This window comes from Perca fluviatilis, chromosome 10 (genome assembly GCF_010015445.1).
Source record: "Perca fluviatilis chromosome 10, GENO_Pfluv_1.0, whole genome shotgun sequence".
Lineage (NCBI taxonomy): Eukaryota > Metazoa > Chordata > Actinopteri > Perciformes > Percidae > Perca > Perca fluviatilis.
Genome location: NC_053121.1, coordinates 2,910,653 through 2,925,698, shown reverse-complemented (window position 1 = coordinate 2,925,698; position 15,046 = coordinate 2,910,653). Strand labels below are relative to the sequence as shown.

Genomic DNA, 15,046 nt, shown 5'->3' with positions numbered 1-15,046 from the left:
GACTCACTGGTCAACTCACAATGACAAGCCTTTCTGGAGGATAATAATGTCCATCACTTCAAGCTTTTGGCCTGGTCATATAATGCAATAATTGCTGTCACTGACATGTTATTGCTGAATTGTTGACTCCCTTGATAAAAAGCAACATGGTGCTACATTCTTTGTACATCTGTCCAAGGCTTTTGATATCATCACAACACTGTGTACAATAAGCAATTTTTCATTGTTGTTGTTTTAATGAATCATCTTACATCTTTATCAAATCATAGCCTATCTTTCTGCTAGAGTTCAAACTGTTGTTGCCTATGGCTTCAGGGTGTTTCATAAGGATCAATCTAAAGTCCTCTGCTAATTACTCTATATAATAACTAGGTTATCATAATAAAATTATATTTCTCAACTTAGTACCTCAGTGGTCATTTATATGCTGTCACCTGTTAAATCCATGGCCGGATTGAACCTGTTAAGGGCCAAAATGTTGCTGTTGGGCCCCTATGGCCACAACACACTGTGCATTGTGCATGCACCTTCGAGGTTAAGTACAGAACACACAAAAGACTGTCTAGAAGCTTAATCGCACCCTATTAGCAAAACTTTTTTATGAGTATGCAACAAATTAGCATAAATAATTAATTAAAAATGAAAATAGGCTAATAAGGGCCTCAAGATTAGGTATTACCCTTATTCTTTTACAGTCTACTATGGTATTACCTAAGCAAGCACTTAACACATGGCCCGCCCTTAGGTAGCCTTGTATCTGCTTTGGGGTATTAATTCTTAAAATTAAAGTACATTTTCATAAGGTAGCCTTTTCTTGTAAAGCACATTCGTCTCTTACGACTCCTACATCTGACCTCCTGCATTTTTCACGTTTGAAACACTGCAACATATCTTCGCAGAAAATACTTTTATTTTGAAAAGTATACCCGGAAGTCCTGCTGTCTTGAGCAGGGTAGCTAGCTTGATGCTAGTGTGAATAGCTCACGATTACTTCTAAAGGACGGAAAGAAACATAGTCACTGCTCGGAACACTTTTCCATCTTTTCCACCGTCTCAGCGCGATAAGACTATATTAGCAGGTAAGATGTGAGCTGTGTATCAGCGGCTGGATAAATAGCTGCTGTGTTTGATGGCCTTTTGTCGCCCCAGGCCTGGCGCACAAGCTGAGCTGCTCTCTCTTCACAGGGATACATCACGTATGGCGCTCTTTACTTCGAAACGGTTTGCGAAGACCCGCGCCTGTCATGATAATTTCCCACATTTAAAGGGAAATATTCGCAGTTTTTTGGGATTCCAGCATAAACATAATGTCGAAGTGTCATATTTTCCTACCACCGACCTTTATTTGCCTGCATGAAAAGGCCTTAGGAAAAAATGCTGGGCGTTAAGATGTTCATAGTGAAATTTGTTTTCAGTTCTAGCTGGTTTGTTGGAGAAAGGGACACACACCCCCTTTAATTCAAAACTTTGTCGGAGAAATTTAAGGCACTTTTTATGTTTCACTTGTTCTTTTCACAAATCGACCACGACATCGCCATGTAGTACAGGATTGTGATATGAGAGCATTTCAGTGAAGAGCAGAGGTTGAAATAAAAGATAATTGCTGTTATTTACATGGACAGCATTGTGTGTTTTGCACGCTGGCTCCGCCGCAGTGAAATCCTGGCCCTGCTATCATGGCTGGAACCGTACGGCTCTATCAAGGCGTCGCAGCACACTGCTATTGTGATTTTCTTTTCTTTTTTTCTTTTTTTTTGCGTGAGTTTAAAAAAATAACCCACCCAGTTTCGTTTGTGGACTATTAAGGATTTAGTAAATTTTTTTACTCCTCATATTTATTAAATCTGTGGCGCCTGAAGCGCATAATGGACACCATCAAACAGACTATCTTTACAAATGACAGTACACATTTAGAGGTTTCGAGCTTCTCATATACTTTAAAGAATACAGTGATGGATTTGCAACCAATCTTGCATGGTTTTCAAAAATGTTTTGATTAATAATACAATACAAAGGTTTAATAAAAATGCAGCTGAAAATGATACATTGTCAATATTCAAATCATCCCAGCTCCTGGTAATGTGTATGTCTTTACTGCTTATCTACAGGCAATACGGTCTAAAATTGCATGTTTTCACTGATTAATATTTCTTTAGACAATGTTATGGCTGCGAGTTGTGTCAGACAAGATATGGTAGATTATTGGAGCAGACTGTGTATACAAAATGGAAAACATGTTGCATCATTTGCAGTAAAACTACTCATGGGGGGTTGTCTGTAATTAGAAGTAGCCCCTATGTGTAAGATAAACAGGGTTGCATTAGATCTGTTGTGATTTACTTGTTCCTATTCCCTGTTCAGTCTGATTTATACCTGGGATGGCTGTCGTTAATTGCCAGCCTGGGTTGTGATGATATTGTCTGCAACTGCCACCTTTTTAATGACCAAACATAAACAACATTGATTGCTCTCCTCAAATATAAGCAGGATCTCACACAATTCTGATATTGGTCATACAATTTAGCAGACTATGGATTCTAGTATCTATACAGGCCATCAGATGATCTTCATAGCACAGTCAACCCAAATGAACTAGGATCAGAAGTTGAGACTGTCAAGCTGTAGTCCTGCAACCAATGTGTAGGCCCCGTGAACGGTCCACCATTTAACAGTGTTTGTAGGACACGTGGCTCTTCTTTGGGGACTTTCGTTGCTCTATTTTGGAGTAGCCTAGTCAAAGTTTTGTTTCCAGCTGTTTCTGGGAAATAGTTTGTAATGGCTACCATCCAAAGGGTTCTTTCATTATCTCACAATCCTCACATTTAGTTGGTGAAAGAGAACTTGATATCCAGAGTACAGTTTACTTTTCAATAACTCAAGCTGTAATGGATGTTTGGCTAGGCTACCCTTAGTGAGGACGCTTATGCAGATTTACAAATGTTTATCCCTCGTTATGAACACATTATTAACTGAACATTTTAAAACTCTGTTATCATGTTACCCTACTGTTAATATGTTGGGCCATCATTGTCATCATTTATTTTTAGCAATGATTCTGGGCATCGCCATAGATTCATGGCATTTAGTTTGAATCAGATATGAGCTGTGATTATGAGCAAGACGTATGACGGATGTCGAATGTGTATGGAAGCTGTTATAGTGGTATACGTGGCAAGGCTGGATGATTGAGTGAAGTGGACAATTGTTTTAATAATATCTATTTAAAAATAAATACTAACCAGCCTGTGTGATACAAAATTGTCCTGTCGTTCTCACCTTAATATATTTGTGGGTTTTTCATTCGACAGTTGGTCAAACAAAAAAGCCTTTGGTCATGTCGGGACAGAGGAAAGGAGCAGCAGCACGGCTGCTTAAATGTGCCTTCTGCAGAACCAACCGGGACAAGGAGTGCGGGCAGCTGCTAGTGTCTGACAGCCAGAAGGTGGCAGCCCACCATAAGTGCATGGTGAGGAGAGCACACTGTTCTAACCTCTTTTAACCTGGGATCCTTCAGCACAAAGTCATGCTTACTTGCAACCCTTGTCACATATGCAGAATAGTGAACAGTTCAGCCCAAAGAACTGTGGATTTTGTGTTTTTCCTGTTGTTTCATTTGTTTATAAGTAAACAAAAAGTCAGCATTTCGTAAAGAAAAAAGTTTAGCAGAAAAAAGTGATTTATCTCTCGTATTCTTGAAAACCTCCAATTTGTCTTTTGTCCCCTTGGTGATCCTGACCTCCAGGTTGAGAAAACACTCCTCTAAGGCTAACTGCCAAAGCCTCTGACATACCATTTAAAAAATGTGGCTGAATAGAAAATGTCATTTTTATGAGTATACCTATTTTACTGTGAAATTGGCTCTGATGCCTGTAACACATGGAATCTACGCTAACCCTCACAGTAGTGTGGCAAATGGTGCATCAGCAGTAGTCATGAGGGAAATTAAAATGCAGATATTGTACTCATCATCATATCGAAAGACTGCACAAAAACAATTCCTGCTTCTTATAAATGTCTATGCAGCTTTTCTCCTCTGCCCTGGTCACATCCCACTCAGACAGCGACAACATTGGAGGATTTTCCATTGAGGATGTGAAAAAGGAGATCAAGAGGGGAAATAAATTGGTAAGTAGCCCACTGCCCCCCCTCAGTGAACTATTAATAACAGAGGAGTGGAGAAGGAGAGCTATAAGGCCCCGGGTTGAGCTTTGGTGCTATACAGATTTTATCTTAAAGCTATAAATGTATTTAAATTTGAACGTATATTACTTGTTGATGTTAACAGTAGCACACATCCAAACACTGTGCATAATGAGAATGTGCAGTAGCTGCTTTATTGAACTAATAATAACTAATGATGATGATGCATGCATGTCTTTATATACAGTGCCTTGCGAAAGTATTCGGCCCCCTTGAACGTTTCGACCTTTTGCCACATTTCAGGCCTCAAACATAAAGATATAAAACTGTAATTTTTTGTGAAGAATCAACAACAAGTGGGTCCCAATTATGAAGTGGAACGAAATTCATTGGCTATTTCAAACTTTTTTAACAAATAAAAAACTGAAAAAGTGGGCGTGCAAAATTATTCAGCCCCTTTACTTTCAGTGCAGCAAACTCTCTCCAGAAGTTCAGTGAGGATCTCTGAATGATCCAATGTTGACCTAAATGACTAATGATGATAAATAGAATCCAGCTGTGTGTAATCAAGTCTCCGTATAAATGCACCTGCTCTGTGATAGTCTCAGAGGTCCGTGTAAAGCGCAGAGAGCATCATGAAGAACAAGGAACACACCAGGCAGGTCCGAGATACTGTTGTGGAGAAGTTTAAAGCCGGTTTGGATACAAAAAGATTTCCCAAGCTTTAAACATCCCAAGGAGCACTGTGCAAGCGATAATATTGAAGTAGGAGGAGTATCAGACCACAGCAAATCTACGAAGACCGGGCCGTCCCGCTAAACTTTCAGCTCATACAAGGAGAAGACTGATCAGAGATGCAGCCAAAAGGCCCATGATCACTCTGGATGAACTGCAGAGATCTACAGCTGAGGTGGGAGACTCTGTCCATAGGACAACAATCAGTCGTATACTGCACAAATCTGGCCTTTATGGAAGAGTGGCAAGAAGAAAGTCATTTCTTAAAGATATCCATAAAAAGTGTCGTTTAAAGTTTGCCAAAAGCCACCTGGGAGACACACCAAACATGTGGAAGAAGGTGCTGTGGTCAGATGAAACCAAAATCGAACTTTTTGGCAACAATGCAAAACGTTATGTTTGGCGTAAAAGCAACACAGCTCATCAACCCCGAACACAACACCCCACTGTCAAACATGGTGGTGGCAGCATCATGGTTTGGGCCTGCTTTTCTTCAGCAGGGACAGGGAAGATGGTTAAAATTGATGGGAAGATGGATGGAGCCAAATATAGGACCATTCTGGAAGAAAACCTGATGGAGTCTGCAAAAGACCTGAGACGCGGGGCCGAGATTTGTCTTCCAACAAGACAATGATCCAAAACATAAAGGCAAAATCTACAATGGAATGGTTCACAAATAAACATATCCAGGTGTTAGAATGGCCAAGTCAAAGTCCAGACCCGAATCCAATCTAGAATCTGTGGAAAGAACTGAAAACTGCCGTTCACAAACGCTCTCCATCCAACCTCACTGAGCTCGAGCTGTTTTGCAAGGAGGAATGGGCAAAAATGTCAGTTCTCGATGTGCAAAACTGATAGAGACATACCCCAAGCGACTTAAAACGGTTATCGCAGCAAAAGGTGGCGCTACAAAGTATTAACTTAAGGGGGCTGAATAATTTTGCACGCCCAATATTTCCGTTTTTTATTTGTTTAAAAGGTTTGAAATATCCAATAAATTTCATTCCACTTCATGATTGTGTCCCACTTGTTGTTGATTCTTCACAAAAAATTACAGTTTTATATCTTTATGTTTGAGGCCTGAAATGTGGCAAAAGGTCGAAAAGTTCAAGGGGGCCGAATACTTTCGCAAGGCACTGTAACTGCTGTTCACTTGAGCATATGGTACCTTAATTGCGGATACCTGTCTTTCTTGTACACACATGTTGTATATGTGTGGATGTATACAGACTGTAGCATGACAGTAAATCCCTTATGTTTAATATCATGTTTAATTGGGAAATATCAGCTTTTGCATCTAATAACCGATCTAGAATTACACATGTTTTGAATAAACAGGCTGTGGCTCATTCCTCAATCTGACAAACTATTTAATAAGGGCATAAATTCTCCATGAGACATTCTAACTGTTCCAACGCTACCAATATGTACTGTATGTCTGTCAGACACTGAGCGTTATGAGATGCACTGCAGCTGTCTGTAAGACGTCTGTGAATTTCAGAGTCTGACACTGAAATGCAATTGCGTAACATGTATATTGCTGTAAATTAATATCAGTTTCACGCGTTATATTTTTATTCTGGCACTGCACTAGCTCATGCCATGATAACAAAACTATTCTGTAAAAGTGTATCCATATATTTACAGGTACAGTGTTTATTTATACAGATAGCATTATGTTGTCTTTCATGAATACACCTATATATACACTAGTCTTTATTGAAGAGTGCTATTCTTTTCATAACCTTGTTGTGTGCTTCTATGACCTTATTTCATGATATTTATGCATGGCCTGTCAGACAGTTGTGTCCGTCAGGTCCCTGTGATCTTTGGAGAGAAAATTACTAGTTACAGTACTAGTTGTCAGCTTTTTAGAATGAACGCTGTTATTGGCTGGACCGTGACCCCGCCGCATGGCGAGGACCAGCGTTATGGAGGACACACTCTGTCACCGAGTCGCTGAATGATGAAGTTCCACCATTGGTCGGAGTGAGTGTGATGGCGTGAGTGTTGGGGTTTCCCCGTGGGCCAATGCCCTTTCAAAATGTATCGGCACCACACAGGCTTTTACCGCCGCTATATTAATCCGCTGATTAACTTCCTGAGTACACGGCGGATGTTGCTGCTTCCACCACCCCCGTTTTAACTGTTTTAATGAACGGTCTGGCAGAGTAGGCTACATACAGATGAATGTGTGTCTGTCTGTCTGTCTGTCACTCTCTCTGAATGTGTGGAACAAGTTGGCCTACACAATTAAGAAAAAAAAAAGTTCACAATCAGTGACACATTTATCATTTATATCATATATAATATGTCTTCTATATCGCTTATGATAGATTATCACTAATGGCTCACAGGAAAAAAATAGACACAACGGCACAAGGAAGCAATGCCAGTGGTGCACTGTAGAGAGCAGAGAAGAAGTAAACAGTAAAGTTGTGAGGTGGTGGTTAATGTACAGTGTAGGTTTCAGTTTGGCCATGAATAAATGCTGCAGCTTTTGAAGACCAACTCTTGAGGCTACGGTTCATAATTTTAATGGGGTAAAACCTAGGTCTGGTCTGTTTAACAGACATTGAAAAGCAGTCATCAGTTATTTGTCTTAAAACGTATCTTTTACCATGTGATATGCTACTTCAGTACACAACAAACAAATATTACTGGGACGACTACAGATGAACATTTAATATATATATTCACAATATAGACACCACCGCTGACTATCCATGTAACAATTTGCCCACAATTAAGCACATTAAACATACACAGTCTAGCCTTGTACTAGGTTTTGACCTTTTGTTTTTTTTTGCCATCAAATGTTTTTATTCAGTATAGTCACACAGGGTGGCACAGCACCATCACATGGTACTCTTTCAAATTACAAACAATATGCTGAGACATAAGAACGCGTAAGAATGATGTCTGCAGCTTACAAAAAGACATACAGAAACAGACATACACAAACACACACATAAACAAACAGACATTGACAGAGAGACAGACATAAGACATAAGGGACCAAACACATGCCACAAATAGAAGTGAGAAGGCTATAGCACAAGTCTACAGCATGGATTTCAAGGATTCAGCAATGTTGAGCCAAGTGTCCAAAGTCCTTTCTGACGCTCCATTTATGCGAGCTGTAGAGAGCTCCATACGACATCCAAAAAGGAACGGGTCCATGTACGAACAGACAAGTCATGAGGTGGTTTCCAACGGGTTGCAATCATTCTCTTAGCAGCTATAAGTCCAGCAAATACAGCACGTTTTTGAATTTTAGAGAGCTGAAGGGCTGACAAATCATTCAGAATCAAAACACTGATATTAACAGGTACAGTATCATTAATCAAGGCAGATATTTTGGATGCAATATTGTTCCAGAACTGACAAACAGGAGAGCAATCTCAGATCATGTGAAGAAATGTATGTACCTTGAGCTTTTTAGTGGTCAGAACGTGCATAAAGGACTGTCGATTACTTTCATGAACCTAGCCTTGTTCTTAAAGATACAGGTCTGTTTCCTTTGCCCTCAGATGTGTTCTTTATGTCACCGGCCGGGTGCTACCATCGGCTGTGATGTGAATACGTGCCGGAGGACATATCACTATTACTGCGCTCTGAAGGACAAAGCCCAGATCAAAGAGAATCCCTCACAAGGGATTTACCTGTAAGTCACTTTGGACTCTGGACTCTTCTGTGCACAAATCTACAAAAAACAAAATAAATATTTTCCTTCACGTTAAATTCAATTGAAATATATTTCTTTTGCTCCCGAACATAGTGTTTACTGTCGCAAACACCGGGATGCCTCTCAGGTTGGCATTCAAGGTAAAGTATGCTTTAACATCTGTTATATCCGTAGGCTGCACGGATGATTGGATTTACAGCTGCTTTCTCTGTCCAGTTGCAACACAAATACAAACGCGTAGACTCCATGAATTTTAGTTGTTTGTAATGATGATTGTCTATTTATATTTCATTGTATATCAAATTCTAATGCTACCACAAAACATGCTCTTACAGCCGCTCGCTCCATCTGTTCTGTGTTTGACATTTGTTCTGATGAAGTTCTTAATGTGATTTTTGTCTCAAGAAAATACACTCACAATTGTTTTGCTTGAATATCTTTTATGAACGGAAAAGTTTGTACTAATCATGATTGTTGGTACATCGTTAGATGAAGAGGGAGCTGTGGCCAATGATTCCGACTCATCGCCTCCACAAAGTAGGGGCAGAGGAAGGTTCGAGAAGGGAAGAGCCAAGGTCGGATCTCGTGGCCAATCAGAAGACACCCGCTCAACTTCCTCACAGGCTGCAGACGAGGAGAGTTCCTCCCACGTAAGGCAACATGTCTGTTCACCAATGCAGTCTGTGAAATTCACTTGACTGGCCTGTCCGCTGTACGCGGCTTCTGTTTTTGAGTTCTGTTCCGTGTGTTCTAGCGGGACAGGTCACCTCTTCGGGCCAGCCCGGCAGATGGCGGCCAGCGCTGTGGCTTCTGTCATGCTGGTGAGGAAGAGAATGAAACGAGGGGCATGCTTCATACTGATAACTCCAAAAAAGTGGCGGCACACTACAGGTGCATGGTAAGTTTGATGTGTGCGGGGATGTCTGTTTTGTGCAGCATGCAGAACACTTGATGCTGTGAATGTGCAGTTGCAGCACTACCGCTTTTATCTTTTTGTAATCTATGATCCCTTCCAGCTTTTTTCATCAGGGACGGTGCAGCTGACCACTACGTCACGGGCTGAATTTGGAAACTTTGACGTAAAAACAGTCATCCAGGAAATCAAGAGAGGGAAAAGAATGGTGGGAAGATGTTTCTAACCACTAAACAGTCTAACCTGTTTTGGAAGAGTTAAAAAACTCCTTTTTTGTTAATGACATTTGTTGTTGTTTTTTCCAGAAATGCACTCTCTGCACTCAGTTGGGTGCTACCATTGGGTGTGAAATCAAGGCATGTGTGAAGACCTACCACTATCACTGCGGCCTGCAGGACAAAGCCAAGTACATTGAAAACATGGCGCGTGGCATCTACAAGTGAGTTAAACAACAGATAAACACATTTTCAGTTAAAAATAAAGTGCTTATGCTTCAAACCAGATTTGAACATGCATCATTTGATTGTATTACTTTTTTTATGCATAGAGATTTTCTATTTATCATTACTGTTGCCACAATATTTATTTGTACTTTGATGCTAAGTTTTACATGTGATCATCAAGTCGCAATTATTCCTTGAATGCCTTTATGGTAGAGGTTGTTCACTAATGCTTTCTTGATTCTGATGAGCTTTTAATTTACACATGTGCAAAGATGATATACTTTGTTTAACTTACACTCCTGAAGAAAACCATAGTCATGGATGGTCATCCTAGGCTGGATCACAAAGCTAATTACCGTAATGCCATTCAGAGACAGATTTCGCACAATGGTTTGTATTTATGCATCACATGCTTTTATCTCCTCCAGACTTGATTATTGTAATGCTCTGTATTCTGGCATTAGTAAGAGAAACATTCGTAGACTGCAGCTTATTCAAAATGCTGCGGCCAGGCTTTTATCGCGCACTAAGAGGAATGAACACATCACACCAATCCTTGCTGCTCTTCACTGGTTACCAGTGTGAGTTGTAAAATTGATTTTAAGATTTAAAGTGCTCATATTATGCTAATTTTCAGGTTCATAATTGTATTTAGGTTATATCAGAATAGGTTTACATTGTTTAATTTTCAAAAAACACCATATTTTGTTGTACTGCACATTGCTGCAGCTCCTCTTTTCACCCTGTGTTTTGAGCTCTCTGTTTTAGCTACAGAGTGAGACCTCTCACTTATGTTCCATCTTTGTTGGGAGTCGCACATGCACAGTAGCTAGGTAAGGACTACTAGCCAGTCAGAAGCAGAGTATGATGGCGTGCCCTGACAGCTAGCAGCTAGGCGAGCATTATAACGTGTGTTCCAAAGTGACCACGTTTGTCTCTGAAGTAAAGGCTGGACTACAATAGAGCTGTTTGGAGCAGTTAGTGAACAGTGTTTTCTGTTGGAGATGGTAAGTCCCTTTGGGGGGGACTTTGGGCTTTTTCACTTTGTAAACCTATTACATGCACAAAAAGATATATAACACAATAAAGGAAAGGGGGGGGAAAGCCAAAAAGCATAATATGAGCACTTTAACTACTTGTTTTTAAAGCCCTGAACGGCCTGGCTCCTGCCTATATCTGTGATTTGCTAACTCCCTACGAGCCGGACCGATGCCTGAGATCCTCGGGCAGGGCTCTACTAAGGCTTCCAAAATCTCGTCTTGTCACTAACTGTGACCGGCCCTTTGCTGTTCGGGTCCTTCGGTTATGGAACTCCCTGCCTGGAGATCTCAGGCAGGCAAACTCTGGCTTCTTTTAAATCTCTTCTAAAGACTTGCTTTTATCATCTGGCCTGTTTGTGCTATACAAATACAGTTGTTGTTGTTGTTGTTGTTGTTGTTGTTGTTATTATTATTATTATTATTATTGTTATTATTATTATTATTATTAATGTAATTAATATATTTAGTTATCTCATATTCTGGTATGTATAAGTTATAGAAGTTTGATATACTTCACCATTTTTATTACTTCGACGTGTCTTGTGTGTTACCACCGTCGTCTGTTCATCGGTGAAATAGCACCTTTAACTTTAAGGCTCTGTTCAGACCTGGCATTAACATGCTTCTTGGGTGATCCAATCACAAGTGGAGAGCTCTAAGTAAGTCACTTCACACCTGGCATTAGAATGTGTCTTCACGCGAGTCTTGAGTGACCGCTTGGGATTGGATCTCATTTCCCCTTCTCTATATGCAATAAACATGCAGTAAACACATGGCTCATGTCTGTAATAATATACTACAGATTTGTGAATTTGAGTACATTTTATGAACCTAAAAATATAGGGTTATTGTCTACCTGCTGTCCCCGGTAGGGCTGGGTACCGAATTCAATACTTTTTAGGCACCGACTGAATTGCCTCTAAAATATTCAGTATCTAAAAATGCCTCGTCATTTAATACCAAATTTCAGTATCTAAGGAGTAAATCTCATCAGCGTCAGTGAGCCAATAAGCATGCAGCATGTTTCTACCAAGATCTAATAATGCTGGTGATTGGTTGTCTGAAGTTATAGAGGCAGGCGAGAAAAATCTACGTTATGCAAAGAAGGGGCTCACATATAGGAACCGGTGTCGAGGTCACGGTATCGAAAATCTTTGAACGCTACCTAGCCCTAGTCCCCGGGGACCTTTGCCAGGCAACGCCGGCGCACAGAGCTTCAGACCTGGGGATGAGAGCAGGCGGACGGGAAGGTGTCACATCTGGGCAGAGCAACCGGAACAAAAACACAGACAGTATAACACCCAAAACACAAGTTGTAAAGTGATTTCTAAGTGAGAAGCATTTTTGACACCACTCATAGTCCATTCTTTTAGTCGTCGGGGACAAAGCCAGCAAATGAGTACGTACTTCCACTTACGCGTAGGACCTTAGTTGAGTAGGCGGCCCAGGACACATTGGTGTACACACTGCTAAAAGAATGTGGCCATCCCGAATATGCCAGGTCTGAACTTCAGTCATATTTCAGTCCCCTCCCGTCCTTTAGCCAGATGTTAATGTGAAGGCTCCTGAGCTCAAATTTACCCTCATCTTTGAGTGAGTTCTGTCCCTCTCACTTTTGGGATATTCGCTTGCCTTAGATGGACGTTTCCTCTTTTCTACATAAAGTGTAGCAGAATGTGTTGAATCCTTTAGCTGTTGCAAGTGTTGAAATTTGCAGAAGCACCCAAAGTTGGTTGATTGTGTGAGAAACTACAAAAGTCACTTCCTATGTAATTTTCTCTGGTTTGAAGACACTTTATTAGTGTCTAAAAGGGTCATTTGGCGACCCTGTGGTTGTCCATTTGCTGATTTGTGTGTGTGTGTGTGTGTGTGTGTGTGTGTGTGTGTGTGTGTGTGTGTGTGTGTGTGTGTGTGTGTGTGTGTGTGTGTGTGTGTGTGTGTGTGTGTGTGTGTGTGTGTGTGTGTGTGTGTGTGTGTGTGTGTGTGTGTGTGTGTGTGTGTGTGTGTGAAAGGCTATACTGTAAGAATCACAGTGGCAACGAGGAGAGGGATGAAGAAGATGAGGAACGTGAGAATCGCAGTAGACAGAGGGCAGCAAACAACCTTGAAGGAGCCGCTGTAACGCAAGTGAATGGCAACTAAGTACGTTATTAGTGGTGGTTGCACACAAAAACTATTGTTAAAGCATGCAAAATGTCCACATTCAATGTCAAACATTAGGTTTCAGTGTTTTCCTATAGCAGTAGTTGAAGTTTGAAAATCTGCTGTCATTTCATTGATGCCATTCTTACAGGTTGGCCTGAGGGACGTGACATGGGATGAAAACAGAAGAACTCTAAGACGAGGGAGAGATATTTTTCATAATAAATCTTAGCCTACTCACAAAGTGGTGGTCTACAAGCCCCCTTCACATGTTTTTTTTTCTCTCCAGTAAATGGACATGATGTCCCAATGTGCACCAGATGTCTTCTTCATGTAAAAACCCCGTTTTGAGTTGACTGGATAAGCTTTTCACAGACTGGTGGTACTCTGCAGAGCACTGGACTGCTGCAGGATCATAAAAAGCCATGGCTAATCTTACCCAAGACTCCGTGATGGGCTCACATTTCAAATACATGTATTATTTCCGTGAATAAGAGCTGATGGACCGATCTTCTGATTGTCACTCACTGCCCATGTCCCCACAGATTACATGACACACACTTGCTGAAATGGATGCATTTTAGCTTTTCCTTTGCTTCTAAAGGACTCACTTTTAAGAGGGGTCTGTTTGTTACTAGTCTCTCTATCAAGTTGTGCAGTTTGATTACCCTGTTTCTGTACTCATGTCTTAAGAATACTCTTTTCATGTTAGCCTTTCTTTCTTGATATGTAATATTTTGCTACTGTATTATCATCATGGGTAATTTTTTTAAATATATGGACAGTCACAATTACAAGTTTTGCCAGCATGCACTTGGATTTTCCCACTGTTCAAGGTGGCATTTTTTTATTTAGCTACTAAAGGGCAAAGTAGAGCTCTTTAGAGGTGTTGGCTTGACTTTGTTTGATTTACTGTTACTTGTATCTCTACAAATGTATCCATGAATGATTGGAAATAGAAAATATTTTATTTTACACATTTACTGAGTGAACGGAGTCTTTCATTTAAACGTGTGTCCATAAGGTACTATGGGCATGGCTGGTTACAGCGTGTTAAGGGTGAAGGTGAGGTTTGAAGAGTGAGGAATGTCACACTAGCTGCAGTCATAAAGTCAGACCTCTATAAACAGCAAGGCCATACATGTTCCTATCTGCAGATAAAGTACTTTGTGTAGATGAATTTAGGTCATCTAATTATTTTAATATTTTTTAGCACTTAAACAAGTCATCATTAGGTCCACACTATAATATCTTATGTTTAGGTTTCAGAGTGATAGAGGGAGACGGAGTGAGAGGTGAGAATGATCCCAGTACCGGTATCTTTAATCTGGAACAATGTAGGCCAGGGCTCTTCAACGTTTTTCAAACCAAGGACCCCTTAACTGAGAGGGAGACAGAGCAGGGACCCCCTACTACATATATTGTATAAAATGAAATTGCATATTAAACTGAGCCTACAATAACGTGTAGGGCGGCCTAAAGCCTTATACATACCTTTGTTTGCATAGAATACTAAGCTATTAAAATAATTATTGGCATGATTTTTTAAATCATGTTTAAATGTTAAACATACAGTGGAACAATGAATCCTTAGGATGAACTGTATCTGTGGATGGCTACCTCAGTGACTACCTTGCATACAGTATAAGGCCAGTAAGCCTATCATCAGTGGGGATTTATATTTGCTAGTAAAATGTTGGATTCATGTTAAAACTTACATTTAAAAAAAAAAAACATGTAGAGAGATAGCTAGTATTGTATACTTAGGGTATAATTAGTCAACTGTCAATAAAGTTTGTTTAAAAAAAAAAAGGCTAAAACCTACAGCCTCAAGCAAAACCGCCTCAGGGCCATGTGCTCAGAGCACAACACTGAATGAAGCCGTAACGCATCAGGTCTCAGGATAATGATGCATTTTCATCTGAGGCCTGGCTCTTGACGGCTG

The 15,046-nt window shown here is 40.4% G+C and overlaps 1 protein-coding gene across 2 annotated transcripts; it reads left to right on the top strand.

The window, feature by feature from the left end:
* The first annotated feature begins 925 nt into the window (after positions 1 to 925).
* Positions 926 to 14,084, top strand: phf6 (PHD finger protein 6). 2 transcript variants are annotated; one of them, XM_039814047.1, is made up of 11 exons: positions 926 to 1,079; positions 3,309 to 3,466; positions 4,024 to 4,125; positions 8,409 to 8,542; positions 8,657 to 8,703; positions 9,053 to 9,213; positions 9,318 to 9,461; positions 9,580 to 9,684; positions 9,782 to 9,915; positions 12,972 to 13,101; positions 13,253 to 14,084. In XM_039814047.1, the coding sequence occupies exons 2-10, from the start codon at positions 3,335 to 3,337 to the stop codon at positions 13,099 to 13,101; spliced, it is 1,089 nt and encodes a 362-aa protein (XP_039669981.1). In that variant the 5' UTR covers positions 926 to 1,079; positions 3,309 to 3,334; the 3' UTR covers positions 13,253 to 14,084. The 2 variants fall into 2 exon arrangements, with proteins under 2 accessions (XP_039669981.1, XP_039669982.1); XM_039814048.1 differs by lacking the exon at positions 4,024 to 4,125.
* Positions 14,085 to 15,046: the final 962 nt, after the last annotated feature.